We start from the raw sequence: 23,409 nt of genomic DNA, 5'->3' as shown, positions 1-23,409 counted from the left end.
TGATAGGGAATTTTGCGCGGAACTAGCGCCCAACCGCTGATTAATAAAACATGTACACTGTTGGGGCGTTACGTGGGCCATGAGTTCTTCTCTGTGCACATATTTTGCAACTTTATGAAATAGTGCAGCCGCACGTTGACTTTGCTCAAAACTAGCACAGCGTTGCAGCCAACCCCATGTGGAAAACATTTGGTGCATGAGGTATGTTATTGTAAAAGACTAGCTAGCACATTTATGAGTCTACAGAATCTTGTTAAATTCTAGCGTATACCCTGAGACAACTTACAATTCGTTTCATATGCTAAGGTTTAAACGATAAACATGGACAAAGTCGGTATACACTCTAGAAAGGGGAGAGAGACGAAGAAGAGAGTCTCTGAGCCAGAGCCTGACTACGAGGAAGAAGTGTTAAAAAAACACAAAAACGCCCAGGCAGTGACTGTTTTGGGCGAAGAAGATGCATCTGTAAAACTTCTTGAAGAGCTTGTTTTTGGTGCTGAAGATGATCTTGTGGAAAGGCTCGTGGAGGTAGGAATTCATTAGTTACATATGTGGTGTATTCATTACGCCTATTCTGTAGCAAAACGTTTCGTCTGTTACAAAACGTTTTGCAACAACTCCAAACGCTCTTCAACGTGACGTAAAATCTGTTGTGTTCTTAAACGGAAGTTGTAGTTCATTTTTTGCGGTTGCCATTCCAATCTGAAAAATCGGCGTAATGAATACACCTCTGATTCCATACAGAATGATGCTGCCTGCCAGATGCTCAGTGGATTATGTTGCCACATTGTCAGCATGTCATAGATATAAATTCAATATTGATTGATAGTTAGTTACAACCAGGTAATAGACTAATAATCTCCAGTGTCATATCCCTCAGTCACATCATTTACTTTTAGTTTCATTGCAGTCAGTTTTTAGCAAATCAATTTCTTGTCAACAGGACAGAGAGGATGGAGGTGCCACACTTCTGGATGATGACGATTCCAGCGATTCCGATGTAGAGAATGAAGCACAGCTGAAGGTTCAGCCAACAAGGACAGCAGTATGGAAGGATGAGGATGATGATCTGGAGGAAGAGTTAGTACCTGGGACTGCAGCAATGTCTTATTGTGTCTTCTCAGCATTAATGTCATCATGTACAATGCTTCACACTTCATGTAACTACATTAGTTGTAGTCATGTAACCCTAATGTCAATTACATGGATATGTGAATCAAACATTGCTTGTATGGGCAGTTACTAGTGATGTGCATCTTTCCCTTTTGAAGACGAATCTATACGTATCTACCGTAATTTCCGGACCATTGAGCGCACCTGAATATAAGCCGCACCCACTGAATTAAAAAAAAATATATACATATATTTTGAACATAAATAAGCCGCACATAAGCCGCAGGTGCCTACCGGTACATTGAAACAAATGAACTTAACACAGGCTTTAACGAAACACGGCTTGTAACAAAAATAAATAGGCTTTAACGAAACACGGCTTGTAACAAAAATAAATAGGCTTTAACGAAACACGGCTTGTAACAAAAATAAATAGGCTTTAATTAACGAAGCACGGCTTGTAACAAAAAATAGAAAAATTGTAGTAAACAGTAGCCTACCAAGAAAGTCATTGGTCACTATCTTCCTCGTCCTGTGCACTGAAACCACTGAAGTCATCTCCTTCGGTGTCGGAGTTGAATAGCCTCAGAATTGCTTCATCCGATATTGGATCGTTTTCATTGTCGCTCTCGTCACTGTTTGACCTTAACCCGTTCGGCAATTTCATTGGTCTAATGAAAGCTTCATGTCTCAAAAAAACTGAGCACGACACAGAATGTGTTTTTTTGGAGAAAAAAAATTGAAAGCGGGAAAAATCCATATATTAGCCGCATCATTGTTTAAGCCGCGAGGTTCAAAGCGTGGGAAAAAAGTTGCGGCTCATAGTCCGGAATTTACGGTAGATACATGGGCTCCAGTATGATATAGAAACCAGTGCTTGACCTGGACTGAAATAGCTTCCGGTACTCATTTTGGGTTCCGGAACTGTTTATATTTAGGTGCAGGAGCTCCCACAATACTTTTGAGCTAATATTCTATAAGATGAAGAGGAGCTCAAGCAGTAGAACATTTGAGGTGCTGGTACTCGGCTCCGGTGAGCTCCTACCCAAGTCAAGCACTGACAGGAATGATACGTTTTAGTTTGCAACGATTTGGTTTGATGAGAGGAACAAATCGATACGATTTGGTTTGATGTGATAATATTCGATGCTACAACATTTGCTACATAAACACATTCATTTTCCATTCTAAATTCAAATCTGCTGATGATGGAGCTCATGGGCTGGGCCTCTGAGCTGGATCTGTTTGAGCTGATGTGTGTCTGTGTGTGAATGTCTATGGTGTATGTAGTCACCTGAGCTGAGCCATAAGGGAGACTAGTGGGCATCTATCACCCACTATTAGATTGGGGGGGTGCTTTTTGCGTAGACATCTTGACAGAAATGGTAGCAGAAGGTGAATGTTGAACTTTTGTAAAGCCTCGATCACACCTACAGAGTCATTGTGCAAAATGGTACGCAGCATCATCTGAATGTGTGCAACCAAAGTTCAACATTCACCTTCTGGTGTACCAAAATGCAATGACGCTATCGGTGTGATCGAGGCATTATTGGTCAGCGTGCGAAGCAGCGCTCAGTTTTAGTAGGCTACTGATATTCCCTGGGGTTGTCCAGCATGCAAAATTACTTGTAGATCCATTAAAAAAAATATATATATATTAAATGGATCTACAAGTAATTTTGCATGCTGGGTATGTTTGGCAGCATGAGTGAAGGAGGCTTTGTTGCGAAATAGGAGGCCGATTCTAGATTTCATTTTGGACTGGAGATGCTTAATGTGAGTCTGGAAGGAGAGTTTACAGTCTAACCAGACACCTAGAATATGTGAACAACTACAAAAAATTATTTCAGAACCGTCCAGAGTAGTGATGCTGGGCGGGTGGGTGCGGGCAGCAATCGGTTGAAGAGCATGCATTTAGTTTTACTAGCATTTAAGAGCAGTTGGAGGCCACGGAAGGAGTGTTGTATGGTATTGAAATGCGTTTGGAGGTTTGTTAACACAGTGTCCAAAATCAATGACTGTCAACACAGTTAAATGCTTAGTTTGACAATGAAGGAGAGGAAGCATCAGTTTTCACAACAGATCAGAGGTATTTTCGGAAGGTAGAAAGAAAGTAACATGAGCAAAACCTTTTTAGTGAACTGACGATTCATAACGTTTGAGTCGATTTTCTAACCGATGCATGGTACATTTAGATCGATTTGTTTCTTAAACATTTGAACCAGGGACTGATGCGTTTTCGGTGAACCATTACATCCTTAGCAGTTACGCAACTGTTTTTTTTATTCATTCATCCATGATCTTTCCCTCCTGTTTCCTAGAGTGGACATGACACACCGGTTCCGTAGAGACCTGGCCAAGAGTGATGCAGAGGCCAAGATGTCCAAACAGAAGTTACAGCAGAGGATGAAAGAACAGTAAGTGGATATTAGTAACACAGCCATGGAGTAAATACCGCTGGGATCTGGTGGTTCAAACTCACACTTCCAACTCATTTTTGCCAGGTTCCAAAAAGCAATGGGTGGAATGCCGTCCTGGGCAGAGACAAAAGTAAAGAAAAAGAATAAGAAAAAAGGTAAACTCCCACATTTTGGTTATAAACATCTTCATGATCCATGTAATATGTTATGAGAGATGCCCCTCACTGATGATTACCTACTAAATAATGGTGGTATAGTCTATACAGCAGGGTTCCCCCAACTGACCGCGGGCTGAATTTTGGTGATTTTTATTTGGCCCTCCCAAGTTTTCTGAAGTAATTTTTTTTATTTTTGGACATAAAACACTGTAAAAACACCAACAAATAATTTCTAAGTGATTTTAATTTTGGAAATCTGTTCCAAAGTATTCCCACACATAATAGAGAGATACACACTGAGTCTACAAAACATTATGAACACCTGCTCTTTTCATGATATAGACAGTTTGAAATTGTTTTAATGAAATTGTATATTTGTTTGGGCTTCTTGCAGACAATTTGCAGTTTACAAATTATTTGTAATTATGTTCTGACCGTCGGCTCAAGAAAAAAATTGGCATGCGGCTGAATCTAGTTTGAGCCCTGGTATATAGTATACATTTGTGTCATTTCAATAAAAGATGTCTATTTTCCAAAAACTAAAGATGACTCTGATGAAGACTCTGATGGAGACGACCTGATGAGGAAGACGGGCAACTTTGTGGGCTCATCCGACAGCCTTCCCAAAGGAATCATACGGGTGAGTTCTGTTCTCCCATCATCTCACCACTACTACATTTGAGGTTAAGTTAGAGTAAAACAACCAGGTCTCTCTCTGACAGCAAATGGGGACTCTAAACCAGAGTACTTTAAAGGTTTGGGAGTTACAAAACCATTACGTTTTCCAGTATTAGATCGTGTGGTTTTGTTTACATGTGATGCTAGTACATTTATTATGGATATATTTAACTCTCTTGCAGATGAAGAAGTGCCTACACGCCAACAACGATCGGCCGTCTGAGGACAGACTGACCACGGTGCAGTTCCACCCCTCTGCCCAGGTTGTCATGACAGCAGGGCTCGACCAGTCCATCTCTCTGTTCCAGGTATTCATTTTACTCATCAGCTGCAGTCTTTTCTCAGGTATTCTTGTGGCTGTCATCATGAGACATGGTATAGGGAACGTCATATACCCTTAATATCCTCCAGACCTTTTTTTGACCATATAAGCAAAAAAAAATACAAACTCTGAACGGACCACCAAACATCCTTACGGATGATTATTTTATGGTTATTTTGTGAATCTGTGACACTAACAGACAAGTTTGTACTTATATTAATTACCATCCACCTCACTCTAAATGTCCCTCCTTCCTCTCCAGGTTGATGGGAAGACCAACCCTAAGATCCAGAGTATTCACCTGGAGAAGTTCCCGGTGCACAAGGCCCAGTTCAGCGTGAATGGGGAGCAGGTGGTGGCCACCAGTTTCAGGAACAAGCTGTTCTACATCTACGACATGATGGAGGGCAAGGTCATCCCTGTCCACACTGTCAGAGGTGAGGAGGAGGAAGCCTAAGGCTGCTCGGTAGTAATCTAACCAGTTGGCTGTTAGGTAGTGATATAGCCTAGTAATAAAAGGCTTGGGCGGTATCGAGATTGTCAAACCTTCATACCGACCTTGTGTCCATCCCAGGATATCCGGTAATATGGAATGGAACACAAACCCCGCTGAGACTTTGTAAACCGAAGGTTAGCAATGCTAACAAGTACATGTAAAATCTCAGTGCGAACATTTTATACAGTCTCTGATCCAAATGATTTGCAGGACAGACATCCCAACTCAGTTATACAAATAACAAAAAATACTACAGTTTGCTGCACACACAAAACAAATATTAGACGGCAAGGCTCTTGATCCAGGAGGGGATTCTCTGCTGTTACTAAGAGAAGCTTGTTTTTTGCAAGAAGCTATATAACTACTGTAAGTTAGCAAACCAAATGCACAACTGCAGAGTATTTAGCACATTTTAGACAGTTAACTTAATAGTTATAAGATATCTTTGAATGGCATTTAACCTCTCTGGGATATGTGGGACGCTAGCGACCTCGACAACAGCCAGTGAAATTGCAGGGCGCCAAATTCAAAACAACAGAAATCTCATAATTAAAATTCCTCAAACATACAAGTATTATACACCATTTTTAAAGATAAACTTCTTGTTAATCCAGCCACAGTATCTGATTTCAAAAAGGCTTTACGGTGAAAGCATACCATACGATTATGTTAGGTCAGCGCCTAGTCACAAAAAAACATGCAGCCATTTTCCAGCCAAAGAGAGGAGTCACAAAAAGCAGAAATAGAGAGAAAATGAATCACTAACCTTTGATGATCTTCATCAGATGGCACTCATAGGACTTCATGTTACACAATACATGTATGTTTTGTTCGATAAAGTTCATATTTATATCCAAAAATCGCAGTTTACATTGGCACGTTATGTTCAGTAATGTTTTGCCTACAAAACATCCAGTCATTTTGCAGAGAGCCACATCAATTTACAGAAATACTCATCATAAACTTTGATGAAAGATAAGTGTTATGCATAGGATTATATATACACTTCTCCTTAATGCAACCGCTGTGTCAGATTTCAAAAAAGCTTTACGGTGACAGCACACCATGCAATAATCTGAGTATAGCGCTTAGCCACCAAAACAAGCCATACAGATACCCGCCATGTTGTGGAGTCAACAAAAGTCAGAAATAGTGTTATAAATATTCACTTACCTTTGATCTTCATCGGAATACAGTCCCAGGAATCCCAGTTCCACAATAAATGTTTGTTTTGTTTGATAAAGTTAATCTTTATGTCCAAATACCTCCTTTTTGTTTGCGCGTTTAGTTCACTATTCCAAATGCACAAGGCGCAGGCACTAAGTCTAGACTAAGACAAAGTTCCATTACAGTTTGTAGAAACGTCAAACGATGTATAGAATCAATCTTTAGGATGTTTTTATCATAAATCTTCAATAATATTCCAACCGGACAATTCCTTTGTCTTTAGAAATGAAAGGGAACGGAGCTCGTGCTAACGGCTGCGCACGTAACTTAACTAAAGGCTTTCAACCAGACCACTGGTTCCAACAACTCTTATTCGCTCCCCTTTTACAATAGAAGCCTGAAACAACGTTCTAAAGACTGCACTTCCAAAGGCTTCCACTAGATGTTAACAATCTGACCAAATTTACACTGTATATTGGATAGGCAATCACTTGAAAAACTACAAACCTCAGATTTTCCACTTCCTGGTTGGATTTTTCTCAGGTTTTTGCCTGCCATATGAGTTCTGTTATACTCAGACATTATTCAAACAGTTTTAGAAACTTCTATCCAAATCTACTAATATGCATATATTCGCTTCTGGGCCTGAGTAGCAGGCAGTTTACTCTGGGCACCTTATTCATCCAAGCTACTCAATACTGCCCCCCCGTTCCCAAAGAAGTTAATGGCGCCGGATATATATTTTATATTTGAGATAATTCGAAATAGCCACTGCCTTGATGACAGCTTTGCATACTCTTGGCATTCTCTCAACCAGGTAGTCACCTGAAATGCATTTCAATTAACAGGTGTGCCTTTTTAATTTGTGGAATTTCTTTCTTTAATGCATTTGAGCCAGTCAGTTGTGTTGTGACAAGGTAGGGGTTGTATACAGAAGATAGCCCTATTTGGTGAAAGACCAAGTCCATATTATGGCAAGGACAGCTAGAATAATCAAAGAAATGACAGTCCATCATTACTTTAAGACATGAAGGTCAGTCAATCCAGAAAATTTCAAGAACTTTCAAAGTTTCTTCAAGTGCAATCGCAAAAACCATCAAGCACTATGATGAAACTGGCTCTCATGAGGACCCCCACAGGAAAGGAAGACCCAGGGTTACCTCTGCTGCAGAGGATAAGTTCATTAGAGTAAACTGCACCTCAGAAATTGCAGCCCAAATAAATGCTTCACCGAGTTCAAGTAACAGACACATCTCAACATCAACTGTTCAGAGGAGACTGCGTGAATCAGGACTTCATGGTCGAATTGCTGCAAAGAAACCACTACTAAAGGACACAAATAAGAAGAGACTTGCTTGGGCCAAGAAACATGAGCAATGGACTTTAGACCAGTGTAAATCTGTCCTTTGGTCTGATGAGTCAAAATTTTAGATGATTGGTTCCAACTGCTGTGTCTTTGTGTCACAGAGTAGGTGAACGGATGATCTCCGCATGTGTGGTTCCCACTGTGAAGCATGGAGGAGGTGGTGTGGGGGTGCTTTGCTGGTGACACTGTCTGTGATTTATTTAGAATTCAAGGCATACTTAACCAGCATGGCTACCAAAGCATTCTGCAGCGACACACCATCCCATCTGTTTTGGGCTTAGTGGGACTATCATTTCTTTTGTAATAGGACAATGACCCAGGACAATGACTCAACACACCTTCAGGCTGTGTAAGTGTTATTTGACCAAGAAGGAGAGTGATGGAGTGCTGCATCAGATGACCTGTCCTCCACAATCACCCAACCTCAACCCAATTGAGATGGTTTGGGATGAGTTGAACTGCAGAGTGGAGGAAAAGCAGCCAACAAGTGCTCAGCATATGTGGGAACTCCTTCAAGACTGTTGGAAAAGCATTCCAGGTGAAGCTGGTTGATAGAATACAAAGTGTGTGCAAAGCTGTCAAGGCAAAGGGTGGCAACTTTGAAGAATCTAAAACATATTTTGATTTGTTTTAACATTTTTCTTTGGTTCCTACATGATTCCATATGTTATTTCATAGTTTTGATGTCTTCTCTATTATTCTACTATGGTACTGTAGGTTGGGGTGCCTTGTAAGAATCTGACCGCGAGTGGATAACCTGCCTCTACCATCAGTCCTATTTGCTAACGTGCAATCATTGGATAATAAACTGGATGAGCTCCGATCAAGACTATCCTACCAACGGGACATTAGAAACTGTAATAACTTATGTTTAACCGAGTCGTGGCTGAACGACGACATGGATAACATACAGCTGGCTGGGTTTTCCGTGCATCGGCAAGATGAAACAGCTGCCTCCAGTAAGACAAGGGGTTGCGGTCTGTGTCTATTTGTCAATAACAGCTGGTGCAAGAAATCTGATATTAATGAACTCTTAAGGTTTTGCTCGCCTGAGGTAGAGTATCTCATAAGCTGTAGACCACACTATTTACCAAGGGAGTTTATCTATATTTTTCGTAGCTGTCTATTTACCACTACAACCCGATGCTGGCACTATGACCGCACTCAACAAACTATATAAGGCCATAAGCAAACAAGAAAATGCACATCCAGAGGCAGCGCTCCTAGTGGCCAGGGACTTCAATGCAGGGAAACTTAAATCCTCTTACCTAATTTCTACCAGCATGTGCAACCAGAGGCAAAAAAAACTCTAGACCACCTTTACTCCACACACAGGTGTGTACAAAGGTCTCCCTCGCCCTCCATTTGGCAAATCTGACCATAACTCTATCCTCCTGATTCTTGCTTACAAGCAAAAACTAAAGCAGGAAGTACCAGTGACTAGCTCAATACGGAAGTGGTCAGATGATGCAGATTCTAAGCTACAGGACTGTTTTGCTAGCACAGACTGGAATATGTTCTGGGATTCTTCCGATGACATTGAGGAGTACGCCACATCCGTCACTGGCTTCATCAATAAGTGCCTTGATGCCATCCACACAGTAACCGTATGTACATACCCCAACCAGAAGCCATGGATTACAGGCAACATCCAGACTGAGCTAAAGGGTAGAGATGTCAATTTCAAGGAGCGGGACTCTACCCGGACACTTATAAGAAATCCAGCTATGCCCGCCGAATAACCATCAAACAGGCGACGCGTCAATACAGGACTAAGATTGAATCTTACTACACCGGCTCCGACGCTTATCGGATGTGGCAGGGCTTGCAAACTATTACAGACTACAAAGGGAAGCACAGCCACGAGGTTCCCAGTGACATGAGCAAACCAGATGAGCTAAATGACTTCTATGCACGCTTCGAGGCAAGAAACACTGAAACATGCATGAGAGCACCAGCTGTTCCGGACGACTGTGTGATCACGCTCTCCGTAGCCGGTGTGAGTAAGACCTTTTTAAGTCAACATTCACAAGGCCGCAGGGCCAGACGGATTACGAGGATGTGTACTGCGAGCGTGCACTGACCAACTGGCAAGTGTCTGCACTGACATTTTCAACCTGTGCCTGACCGAGTCTGTAATACCAACATGTTTCAAGCAGACCACCATAGCCCCTGTGTCCAAGAACACTAAAGTAACCTGCCTAAATGACTACGGTGAAAGGCTGGTTATCAACACCATTATCCCAGAAACCCTAGACCCGCTACAATTTGCATACTGCCCCAACAGATCTACAGATGATGCAATCTCTGCACTCCTCACTGCCCTTTCCCACCTGGACAAAAGGAACGTGAGAATGCTATTCATTGACTAGCGTTCAACACCATAGTGCCCTCAAAGCTCACCACTAAGCTAAGGACCCTGGGATTAAACATCTCCCTCTGCAACTGTATCCTGGACTTCCTGACGAGGCGCCCCCAGATGGTAAGGTTCGGTAACAACAGATCTGCCACACTGATCCTCAACACGGGGGCCCCTCAGGGGTGTGTGCTCAGTCCCCTTGTGTACTCCCTGTTCACCCATGACTGCATGGCCAAGCACGACTCCAACACCATACGTGTTTGCAGACGACACAACAGTGGTAGGCCTGATCCCCGACAACGATGAGACAGGCTATAGGGAGGAGGTCAGAGACCTGGCAGTGTGGTGCCAGGATAAAAACCTCTCCCTCAATGTGATCAAGACAAAGGAGATGATCGTGGACTACAAGAAAAGGAGGGCTGAGCTCGCCCCCATTCTCATCGACGGGGCTGTAGTGGAGCAGGTTGAGAGCTTCAAATTCCTTGGCGTCCACATCACCAACGAACTGTCATGGTCCAAACACACCAAGACAGTCGTGAAGAGGGCACGACAATGCCTATTCCCCCTCAGGAAACTAAAAAGATTTGGCATCGGTCCTCAGATCCTCAAAGTTCTACAGCCACATCATCGAGAACATCCTGACTGGTTGCATCACCGCCTGGTATAGCAACTGCTCGGCCTCCGATCGCAAGGCACTACAGAGGGTAGTGCGTAGTACGTTACTTGAGCCAAGCTTCCTGCCATCCAGGACCTCACCTAGGAGCATGAGCAGCAGTGTGCTGCATTTCCCTTTCTGTTTTCCATGACTCCAGCACCTGCAGAAAGTACTTGGATGTGCGTATGTTCTTCAGCTTTTGTACATATTATCTCAATTACCTCGACTTACCTATGCCCCCGCACATTGTATATAGCCTCGTTACTGTTATTTTATCGTTCCTCTTTGATTATTTTTTTATTTGTATTTTTACTTGTTTATTTTAGTAAATACTTTTGTTAACACTTAATTTTTCTTAACTGCATTGTTGGTTATGGGCTTGTAAGTAAGCATTTCACTGTAAGGTCTAGATCTGTTGTATTTGTTGCATGTGACAAATAAAATTTGATTTGATATCTAGCTGGCAAACATTTAGTTGTGTAACTAGGGGAAAGGGGGATACCTAGTCAGTTGTACAACTGAATGTATTCAACTGAAATGTGTCTAATGCATTTAACCCAACCACTTTGAGTCAGAGAGGTGCTGGGTGCTGCCTTAATCGTTATCCACGTCAACGGCGCCCAGGGAACAGTGGGTTAACTGCCTTGCTCAAGGGCAGAATGACAGATTTTTTTCGCCTTGTCAGCTCGGGAATTCAATCCAGCAATCTTTCGTTTACTGGCCTAACTCTCCTAACTGCCAGGCTACCTACCGCCCCTAGATCACCTGGCACGTGGTGCAAAACATTGAGTGATTCACAAGGCTCCAGTCTCTCTAGTTGTTGTGTGCTTGTAAACCAAACACCATGTGACTGGGAACTACCGGTAAGCTTTATAATGAAATATTATGTGACCGGTGAAATTAAGAATGGAAACGGCTTTATCTCCTAACGTATTGCACAAATTGACTGCAGGTATTTACTTAAAGTTGCTACAAATATTCAAATGTCTAGAAAAGAAAGTTTCATCTGTATTGACGGTGTTGAAAACCATCCCATGGCTATTTCCAAATACCCTGTTTTACGGTATACCACCCAAGCCTAGTTATTACTGCGCAAATTATTGTGTTCTGTGATTGGTTTGAAGATAAAATCGCTGTATATTTTATATAGTGGGTAAGTGACTGGTTGTGTGATTTGAGTGCAGTAACAATTATGATTGTCCCCCAGGTCTGAGGGAACAGAGGGTGAAAGAGTTTGAAGTCTCCCCTGATGGAGAATCCCTCCTTCTCACTGGCACCTCCGGATACCTCCATGTGTTAACAATGAAGGTAAGTGATTGTAGATGGCAAATACCTGGTATACCACACATCCAAAATGGATCAAAATGTAGACTCCATTTTGGATCAGGCGCATACATGCATTGCATAAATGTCTGTATTTTCTCACTGTTGTTTTTTTTTTTCAGACAAAGGAGGTAGTGAAAAGCATGAAGATCAACGGAAACATTGCGGGAGTGGCTTTTTCCCACGACGGCAGCAAAGTCTTCACCAATTCTGGTGGGTTTTACCCTGGTCTAAGACACACAGCCACAGCCTAACACCACAATCACATCCTAAAGCCTTTTTTAGACTTTAGTTAACGCTTCAAAATGTGACTTTTTGGGCGTCCTGACCAAATTCACATAGAAATATGAGTTATAGATCTGTCATTCTCTTTGAAAGCAATTCTAAGAAGCAGTAGATTTGTTCTGTGTGTGCTACTTCTATGCTTCACATTCTTAAGTTAGTTTTTGTGTCTTTTTACTTTTGGCTTTGTTCACCAGCTTCAAACAATATTTTTGTTTATGGAACATATATTTAACAGAGATGGTACAATGATTATCTACACCAGTGGTCCTAGTTGGTCACCAAACATTTGTGTAAAAAAAAACAACAACGATAAATCCTCGTGTTCCGATTTTTGTATTTGTTTCGTGCTGTTGGTGGTAGGTGCACTTGATTCAGCAGCCCTAGCACTGGGAAGGCAAAGTGTTCCCATTTTGAAAAATGTCATGTGTCTGAAGGTAGAACTCCACTTTACCTGGCAGGCCCAGAGAGCAAATCAAGTGCACCTTTAGACCTACCGCTGGCCAATCAGATAGCTCAGCTCAAGCCATAGACTGTAAAAAGAAGCCTCGAGCGCACAGCAAAGTTGAGACTGAGATTTAAAAACTTTTAAAACCATGACTAGAGACTCAGCGGAATATAGCTGAGTGTTTTTATGAATAAGTTCATGTTGAAATTCAGCACTGTCAATGCGCATTCTCCCTACATCCACTCACACTGCAAGCAGTATAGCAAAGTGTTATTAGCGGCGTTTTTTTAATATATAGTAATATTTCACTTTAACTGGCCATCATCCGATTTAACAACATGAATTGGTGCAGGAGGCAGAAATAATGCAGTGTGACTTGAGTTTCGCCATCGGCTGGAAGCCTCACCGCTGCTCTCTCCTTCAGACTGACCATCAGATGCAGGCTATCAGTCCAGTAAAATAAAAGCAAATGATTATGCTCACTCAGCTGTATACCTATACCTACAATTTTGAAATATAATTTCAAAATGATCTGAGAAGAACAACATTGGCAGGGCAATTCAAGCATAACCAATATGCAGTGATAATGTATTGGGTGTTTTTCCTACTACTAAACCTCATTGCTACAGAACAGTTTTTAAATGGGTTAATATTTCATTCTTTGTCATGTTTAAAAATAATAACATAAAAAAATCGGAGCGGTAGTTCTTGGTTTGTATTTTGACTCAGTGACCCCTGCCATGGTGACCACTGCTTGTTTTGTCACAAACTGAAATTAGGCGAACTATTAGCATTTTAGCAGAAAGAAAATGGCGGAGTGATTTCTGCATATTGCACCTTTTTAAAGCTGTACATGGGTACCTGTATGCACCAAACTTGTTTTGATGTTGCAGAGGAGGGTGAGGTGTACATATGGGACATGAGGAGCAGTAAATGCCTGAACAGGTTCACAGATGATGGCTGTGTGAGTGGGACCTCCATGGCTGCATCCAAGAACGGACAGTATCTGGCCTGCGGGTGAGTCAGCCATTTTGTTTTTAATATTTTCCATGTCGTTTTGGGATATAAGGTTGTTGGTGTGTAGCTTTATTCATTTATTTATTAATTCATCCGTTTCCTTGCTGATGTGATTCAGCAGGGATAGTCCCTGTCGGTTTGTGATCAAACCATTGCAATATTTGTATTGTCCTGTTTGTCTTGCTTCAGATGTCTTTTTTTTGTTTTTATGCATGATTCTGCCACAAAACCTTCAGGATAATTGGGTTGTTCCACCAATTAGGTGCCTTTTTTAAGAAGTGTAACAAATATTAACATTGTCATAAAGAGCACGTTCAACTTAATAAAAAAAACATGTTATCCCACTTTAAGCGATTTAAATAAAACATTTATAGTAAGTGCCTATTATGTGCCAAATAAAGTTAACAGGGTTGACGATTTCATCTTTAATCAGCCATACATTTCCTCGTGACAGGGGGAATGGAATCTTGTTTTGTGCAACAGGAAGTGTTAATTAAATGCAAGCTTCACAAAAAAATGTAGGCTAGAAATGTTTTAACTGTCTATCCATGGGTAACAGGGTTGGTTGACATGTTATGCTCGACCCGCTCAGTTTTCCACCAGCTCACCTGCTTTTACTCTATCATTTGACTATTTGATGTTCTATGTTTTTTAGGACAAAAACTATTTTAAAAGGAATAGTTTCACGATATTAAAACCAGAGTTCAGTTCAAGTAACATGGTTGATCTTAAAATGAAGGAAACATGTAAATTAATCACATTAAATAAATTATCTTCATACATGACTTTGTCAAAGCAACAAAATAACTAGGCCTGTACAATGATGGTGAAACTTGGAGAAATGTTGGGGTTAAGCGAGTTAAAATCTTCCTAGAGGTGGACACATTGTTGAAGGAGGGACATGTCAAAACGCTGAATTTTTGACACTTTATTCATATAAAAAAAAAACAGATTTATTGAATTCTCCATGTGGTCTACATTTAAAGGGCACTTAATTTAACATAAAAGGCTTTTCAATTGTAATATTTGTGCACATTTTCTACTTAAAATATCAACGGGATGCCAAAGGCACCCATTTCATGGAATAACCCAATTATATTTTTTCATATAGCTGTAGCACAGAAGTTCACATTATTTTTCTACCATTTCTATTATCTCAGGTCAGCGGCAGGTGTGGTGAACGTGTACTCCCAGGAGGAGTGTATGCGGCAGAACAACCCCAAGCCTCTGAAGACCATCATGAACCTGGTGACCTCTGCCACCTCTCTCCGCTTCAACCCCACCTCCGAGATCCTGGCCATTGCCTCCAGGGCTGACGACGAGGCTGCCCGATTGGTCAGTCTCTTTCTCACACACACACCTAATGTTGTCTTTGTCATCATAACAGATACAGCTGGTCTCTTGTAAATATTAGGTTTTATTGCAGCATGACTTGGATAGTAATAAAGTTTGAGTTGATTTAAAAGGAATTAAAACCATGTCTCTCTTTCACTGTCATCAAGTCTCTCCAAGTGCCATGTGTCTACCCTTCTCATTTCAGGTTCATATCCCCAGCTTCACAGTGTTCTCCAACTTCCCCATGTTCCAGAGGAAAACCATATACAGGGCCCACCGCCTGGACTTCTCCCCAAACAGCGGCTTCTTCTCTCTGGCCAACAACAAGGGCCATGCCCCTCTCTTCAGGTGAGTTTTGTTTTTTTCAGACAGCAGAAAATAAAAAAACATAAACACTATGGGTGACTTTTGATACAAATAAATATATTAGAATAATAATTTGGTTTATTTTCAGGTTGTTGCATTACAAAGACTTTTGATGAAGAGCATCACAAGCAGGCTCGTAATCAACATCAAGACACCATGCGCCCTCAATACAACTACCATTGTCTTCAAGAAGACATTTTACAATGAAAAGGACTTCAATTGTGAAATCGGTTATGGTAATTTCATCTATGAAAGTGTCACAGCAAGATACCATGTCTTTGTTATCCTGTTTTTTTCCCCTTCAAATTTGAGTGATAACATTTTTTAAGTGTTCTGTTTTCAAAATGCATGCCCTGTATATTTCTTTGTCTACTTTAGGGTTTGACAAATGTTTGTATAATGGATAAAATACAACTTCATTTCCTTGATACTTGGTTGTTATTATTATAGTTTCTTCTGTTTCTAGATATCTCCGGAGAACAATAACATTATAGATTGACTATAATGCTTAAACAAGTATAGAAAAGCTGTCAAACTTGTATGCACTATAGCCCCGTTAGTCTACTCCACGTTGACCTGAAAATCTGTTGCTACCAGCCACAATAATGGACTAGAACAATTCACTGTGAATTCCATTTTGACCAAAGTGCTCCTCCAAGACTGATAGTGTTTAAAGTTGATCATTTTCACACAACTTTGGATTTAATACTTAACGTACAGTGCCTTCAGAAAGTATTCATACCCCTTGACTTATTCCGCATTGTGTTGTTACACCCTATATTCTAAATTGATAAAATATTTTTTTGCAAATGTATTAAATTAAATGCAGCAATATCTCATTTACATAAGTATTCACACACCTTTGCTGTGACACTCCCAATTGCGCTCGGGTGCATCCAATTTAATTTGATCATCCTTGAGCCGTTGCCACAACTTTGGCTAATTCAATAGTTTTTACATGATTTTGAAATAAACACATGTCTATATAAGGTCCCACAGTTGACAGTGCATGTCAGAGCAGAGACTATACCAAGTCCATGGAACTGGCCATAGAGAGCTGAGGTAGAATTGTGACAAGGCATATCTGGGTATAAGGGTATAAAACCATTTCTAGAGTGTTGAACGTTTCCAAGAGCACAGTGGTCTCCATCATTGGGAAATTGAAAAAATATGGGAGTACCCAGACTCTCCCTAGAGCTGGACCTCTGACCAAACTGCAGAGAAAAAAAATCAAGTCAAGGGGTATGAATACTTTCTGAAGGCACAGCATATCTGACCCAGTTTATCAGCAGAACAAGACCCAGGCCAGAAGGGCACATCAGAAAGCGAAGCTAATATAAACCCTTACTTTGCATTCATGCTCCCATTATGGCTCATAGAACAGTTTGATGGTGCCATTCGCACTGTGAAATTGACTCCGCTTTATTTTTTTACTGCACGAAAGGGACCTCCCTGCTGAGCCACAGCTTTGAGAGAAACGCACACCTACAGACATCCAGATGAATGACGGTCACAGCACCATGTGTTACATACATTAGATCCTCCTTTAGGACGTCAGTCAGGATAGTTAGCATTCCAACACCTACATTTCTCCTCATTAGTGAAAGATGAAGCACTGTGTCCTCCCTAAGGCGTCGTAGTCGTTTGTATCTGCATTCAGACAAATAATTTCTCTTCCCCTCGTGTGTCAGTGCATCTTCATCACATTTATTGTTTTGGTCTGTCCTGAGGTGCTCCTGTAATATAATAGGCTGGAGAAATGTCTTTATGATAAATGAACCTTAACACCAAACAAACAAGAGTTTTCCCCTGTAGTCCCCCCTAATGCAGAAACCAACAAACTATTAACGGGTGGGAAGTACAGAAACAAATAATGAGCCTCATCAGCATTTTACTTGGTTTTTGTTCTCATGGTCTTGAGAGTCGGAAATTAATATATTTGCCTTGCAGATCAGACATGGAAAAATAGCTGCAGTTGTGAAATTAATGGTAATTTGTGTAAATATAGGTTTAGGATAAACACAGATTCTATCTATTCTCTGGTCTGACTAATTTACAGATTTGCGATTTCAGCAGCAGGTTGCAGCAGTGTAGTTGGTGAACCTCAAAATATTCACAAACTCCTTAATCTATCTCTTATGAATATATGTGTTAGTAACAAAATGATCTACACTAATTAGCAATATCTTTTTACACAGTATGTCTCTTTTTCACACACATGTTAAAGGAGAAATACAGTGCCTTTAAAAAAGTATTCACACACCTTTACTTTTTTCACGTTTTGTTGTGTTACAAAGTGGGATTAAAATGGATTTGTCATTTTTTGTCACTGATTACACAAAATACAATTTTTTTGTATTTAATGGAAAATAAAATACTAATATATTTTGATTAGATAAGTATTCAACCCCCTGAGTCAATGCATGTTAGAATCAACTTTGGCAGTCTTTCTGGGTAAGTCACTAAGCGCTTTGCAAACCAGGATTGTACAATATTTGCCCGTTAATCTTTAAAATAAAACTCAGTATTAGAAAAGGTGCTCTTAATGTGTTGGATTTGCCACAAATATAATGCTTTGTATTCAGGACAAAAAGTTATCTTTGCAGTATTACTTTAACGCTTTATTGCAAACAGAATGCATGTTTTGGAATATTTGTATTCTGTACAGGCTTCCTTCTTTTCACTTTGTCATTTAGGTTAGTATTGTGGAGTAACTACGATGTTTTCTCTAATCACAGCCATTAAACTCTAACTGTTTTAAAGTCACCATTGGCCTCATGGTGAAATCCCTGAACGGTTTCTTTCCTCTCCGGCAACTGAGTTAGGAAGGACGCCTTTGTAGTGACTGGGTGTATTGGTACACCATCCAAAGTGTAATTAATAACTTCACCATGCTCAAAGGGATATTTGATGTCTTATTTTTTTACCCATCTACCAATAGGTGCCTTTCTTTGCGAGGCATTGGAAAACCTCCCTGGTTTTTTTCGTTGAATTTGTGCTTGAAATTCACTGCTCGACTGAGATACCTTACAGATAAATTGTATGTGTGGGGTACAGAGATGGGGCTGTGATTAAAAAATCATGTTAAACACGATTATTCCACACAGGTAGTCCATGCAACTTATCCAACTTGTTAAGCAAATTTTTACTCCTGAAGTTATTTAGGCTTGCCATAACAAAGGGGTTGAATACTTATTGACTCATGACATTTCACCTTTACATTTTTAGTAGTTTGTAAACATTTCTAAAAACATAATTCCACTTTGACATTATGGAGTATTGCGTTCAGTGACACAATCGAAATGTAATGCATTTTAAATTCAGCCTGTAACAACAAAATGTGAAAAAAGTCAAGGGGTGTGAGTACTTTGAGGGCACTGCAGTTGTTTCACCAACTCACCTGACTACTGTGCAAGCTGCTGTCAACTCCCCATCACAACACATACCCACACACAATCAAACATATACCTGACTAGCTGGAAGAACCTTCTTTGGCAGTGATGACAGCAGCTTTGCAGGACAGTCACAGACTTATTTCATTATTTCAACTCCATTGCAGAAGAAAACACCCAGAAGAAAGATAGATATAAGGTAAGTTTGTGTGCCAACAATTTTTGTAACAGGATCAAGAGTAGCCTATAGCAATTTTTTATAAATATTATCTGTATGTGAAATATGCCTATGTATTGTATTATAATTACACCAATTGCTCATACAATGTTTTTTTGTGTAGCAATATTAACTGCTGTACAGTTAGTACTATAAGTACTCTATGAGAGCAACGATTCTTATGTTTTCATTCCAACCAATCTTCTGTCTGTTGATGTGGGTCAGGTACATTTCAAAATGAAACACAACTATATAGTGACATTATCATCTGAACCTATAACAGTGAGCATCCCAGTTTGGCAGATACCATTCTTCCTTGATTGACAATGGTATAATCACTGAGAAGTTTCCAGGTAGACCTCAGTACAGGACATTCATTGACTGTAATTTCTGTTCCATTCGTAAACAGCCATTAACATAAACTCAGCAAAAAAACAAACGTCCTCACTGTCAACTGCGTGTATTTTCAGCAAACTTAACGTGTAAATATTTTTATTAACATTAGATTCAACAACTGAGACATAAACTGAACAAGTTCCACAGACGTGACTAACAGAAATGGAATAATGTGTCCCTGAACAAATGGGGGGTCAAAATCAAAAGTAACAGTCAGTATCTGGTGTGGCCACCAGCTTCATTACGTACTGCAGTGCATCTCCTCCTCATGGACTGCACCAGATTTGCCAATTCTTGCTGTGAGATGTTACCCCACTCTTCCACCAAGGCACCTGCAAGTTCCCGGACATTTCTGGGGGGAATGGCCCTAGCTCTCACCCTCCATTCCAACAGGGCCCAGATGTGCTCAATGGGATTGAGATCCAGGCTCTTCGCTGGCCATGGCAGAACACTGGCATTCCTGTATTGCAGGAAATCACGCACAGAACGAGCAGTATGGCTGGTGGCATTGTCATGCTGGAGGGTCATGTCAGGATGAGCCTGCAGGAAGGGTACCACATGAGGGAGGAGGATGTCTTCCCTGTAACGCACAGCGTTGAGATTGCCTGCAATGACAACAAGCTCAGTCCGATGATGCTGTGACACACCGCCCCAGACCATGACGGACCCTTCACCTCCAAATCGATCCCGCTCCAGAGTACAGAACTCGGTGTAACGCTCATTCCTTAGACGATAAACGCGAATCCGACCATCACCCATGGTGAGACAAAACCGCGACTCGTCAGTGAAGAGCACTTTTTGCCAGTCCTGTCTGGTCCAGCGACGGTGGGTTTGTGCTCATAGGCAATGTTGTTGCCGGTGATGTCTGGTGAGGACCTGCCTTACAACAGGCCTACAAGCCCTCAGTCCAGCCTCTCTCAGCCTATTGCGGACAGTCTGAGAACTGATGGAGGGATTGTGCGTTCCTGGTGTAACTCGGGCAGTTGTTGTTGCCATCCTGTACCTGTCCCGCAAGTGGGATGTTCAGATGTACCGATCCTGTGCAGGTGTTGTTACACGTGGTCTGCCACTGCGAGGATGATCAGCTGTCCGTCGTGTCTCCCTGTAGCGCTGTCTTACGCATCTCACAGTATGGACATTTCATTTTATTGCCCTGGCCACATCTGCAGTCCTCATGCCTCCTTGCAGCTTGCCTAAGGCACGTTCACGCAGATGAGCGGGGACCCTGGGCATCTTTCTTTTGGTGTTTTTCAGAGTCAGTAAAAAGGCCTCTTTAGTGTCCTGAGTTTTCATAACTGTGACCTTAATTGCCTACCGTCTGTAAGCTGTTAGTGTCTTAACGACCGTTCCACAGGTGCATGTTCATTAATTGTTTATGGTTCATTGAACAAGCATGGGAAACAGTGTTTAAACCCTTTACAATGAAGATCTGTGAAGTTATTTTGATTTTTACGAATTTTCTTTGAAAGACAGGGTCCTGAAAAAGGAAAGTTTATTTTTTTGCTGAGTTTAGTCTTGGTTACATATGAACCTCACCGCAACTTGTTGGTGAACAGGTTTGACAAGCTAGCACCAATCATGTAAAGTATAAAATCTAGTAGCACAATGCATGTGTCATGTTATTTTGGATGGTGACATTGGTGCGACTGGATACAGTAAATTAAACCTGGGCTTTCGACAGCCGTTTAGCTTTGGGCCAAACTGAGAGAGGCCGCATGAATGGGAGTTGTCAGTAGTAGATTAGAGTAGACAAAACCTGGGATATTGTTTGCCTGACTGGCAGGGAAGCTTGAAAGTATGTCCCCATGTTTTTGAGGTTGTATAACTTATTTGTTGGATTCATGGATCACTTTCCAAATAATACATTTTTAAAGGTCTTAGGGTTGTGTAAGGTCACGTAAATTCAAATCTGGTATTAGAACAAATTATTTGGCAAAGAGTAACTCAAGTTTTCTTTGTTCTTTAATTATTGCAAACACGTGTATGGTAAATAAGTTGTTCGTATATATATACGGTCTCGCTGTGACACCACGCAGGGCAGACAGAGAAGAGAACATCACATCCTATTGTTCTCTCTTATATACTCTGACAGAGATAGTTCCCGCTCAATGCTGGCCTGTCAGAGGGAGGAGGAGCGTGGTTTAAACTTGCTCCTCCTATCGTCGGCGTGCAGGCTGGTCCCAGCCTCGTGACGCACTTCCTGTCGCCGGTTGTAGTTCTTGTCTTCAGCAGTTGACTTATCCGTAGTTTATATACTTAATAATGTAGCATAGCTTCCCCGGTATATTATATAGGTTATGCAAACAAATATCCAGTTTAACCCTAACAGTTGAAAGAGTCATTTACTGCATCACAAAGAGGCCATTGTTGTTTTTATTGAGGGAGATGGAGCATTGGAGTTCACATGCATTGACAGCATGTATGGTATGACATCCACATTCACTCATGTCTGAGACAATCTAAGCCACACACAACAAAACGGACTATAGTCTACAGAGCATACAGAGATGCACCTGTTATTTTCCATTGGTTCAGATGTGAAGCTCTGTGGCATCACAGTGTCCTAATCATTTCTCAGGTCACCAAGAGGAAAATCACTTGCACGCCACACAGGTAGATTAATGGTTGGACAAGGGAGTCTTCTTTTGGGACAAACTACAAAATAAGTCATGAGGAACCTGACAGATTGTATGTTAAATTGGGTTGGAAAGCATCGGAAGTATGGAGTCCTCCGCCTCGAAGCAGAGAATGATATTATGGCAATGTTGGAAATTCAATGTCAGCCTGTCTGTCTGAAAATGTACCTGTGGTCAGAGACCTGTGTTCAAATGATAATGGAAGTACTGAAATCAGAGACTATTCTTCAGTGACTATTCGATTCTTAAAACATGGTGGGATAAAAGCCATGAGCTCACACATCAGTCTAAATTGCATGGATGACGTTTGTCTGTCTGTCAGTATCATGGCAGAATAATGATTTCGACCTCTCTTGCATTTGTGTGCTCCCATTAGGCCTATGTGGGGTGGAATTGTCTATTGTTGTGCTTTCAGGAGGAATTATGAGAGCACACAAGGTGCACTGTAGGAATTCTGTTGAGAAATCACTCACACACACACACACACACACACACACACACACACACACACACACACACACACACACACACACACACACACACACACACACACACACCATAGGAGTGAGAGAGTCTTTAGAAAATGTCATGGAATGCTATAGGACCAGAAATATCAATGGACTAGAATAGAGAGTCTTCTGAAAAACCAGACACAGACTTCTGCATCATCATCGCATTTTCCACAGTTTATTTGTTTACCGTTGTTTGTTTTGGGAGTCAATAAAATTCCTTGCTGTGGTACGTGACTTGCATGAGTTCATGGTGTACATTTCCCTCTTTACACCCATGTAAAAAAAAAATTACACCCATGTAAAAAATGTAAGACTACCCCATTCATAGACAGTAATTGCGTTAGCGCCTATTGGCGATAGTATCTTCTGACTGTGGGATTTTTGTTAAGAGCCCCGATGCTTGCTCAAAAAAGGAACATGCATTGCTTGCGGTTCGGTTTTGCAAACATAAGGAACATTGGAGCATTGGAGTTCACATGCATTGACAGTATGTATGGTATGACATCCCCATTCACTCATGTCTGAAACAATCTAAGCCACACGAAACAAAACTGACTATAGTCCACATTCACTCATGTCTGAGACAATCTAAGCCACACACAACAAAACTTTCATATTAGCAAGAAATACTTAACTTTTTTTTTTTAAGTACATTTACTACACACCGGTATAGGCTTAATGTTCCCACACAGCCATATTTCCGTTGCAGCGATTGTTTACTGAAAACAGGCGGAAGACAGAGTGGATTACA

At 41.0% G+C, this 23,409-nt stretch overlaps 1 protein-coding gene across 1 annotated transcript; it reads left to right on the top strand.

The window, feature by feature from the left end:
• The first annotated feature begins 181 nt into the window (after positions 1-181).
• utp18 (UTP18 small subunit processome component) lies at positions 182-15,933 on the top strand. Its single transcript, NM_001139910.1, is given in 13 exon segments — positions 182-528; positions 944-1,080; positions 3,435-3,530; positions 3,618-3,688; positions 4,237-4,331; positions 4,552-4,677; positions 4,954-5,128; positions 11,942-12,042; positions 12,180-12,270; positions 13,681-13,804; positions 14,965-15,139; positions 15,345-15,487; positions 15,594-15,933. Coding segments are annotated over 13 exon segments (1,566 nt in total). The 5' UTR covers positions 182-321; the 3' UTR covers positions 15,619-15,933.
• Positions 15,934-23,409: the final 7,476 nt, after the last annotated feature.

The sequence above is a fragment of the Salmo salar genome, chromosome ssa06 (genome assembly GCF_905237065.1).
Source record: "Salmo salar chromosome ssa06, Ssal_v3.1, whole genome shotgun sequence".
Classification (NCBI taxonomy): Eukaryota; Metazoa; Chordata; class Actinopteri; order Salmoniformes; family Salmonidae; genus Salmo; species Salmo salar.
This window is presented reverse-complemented; position numbering and strand designations above follow the sequence as displayed.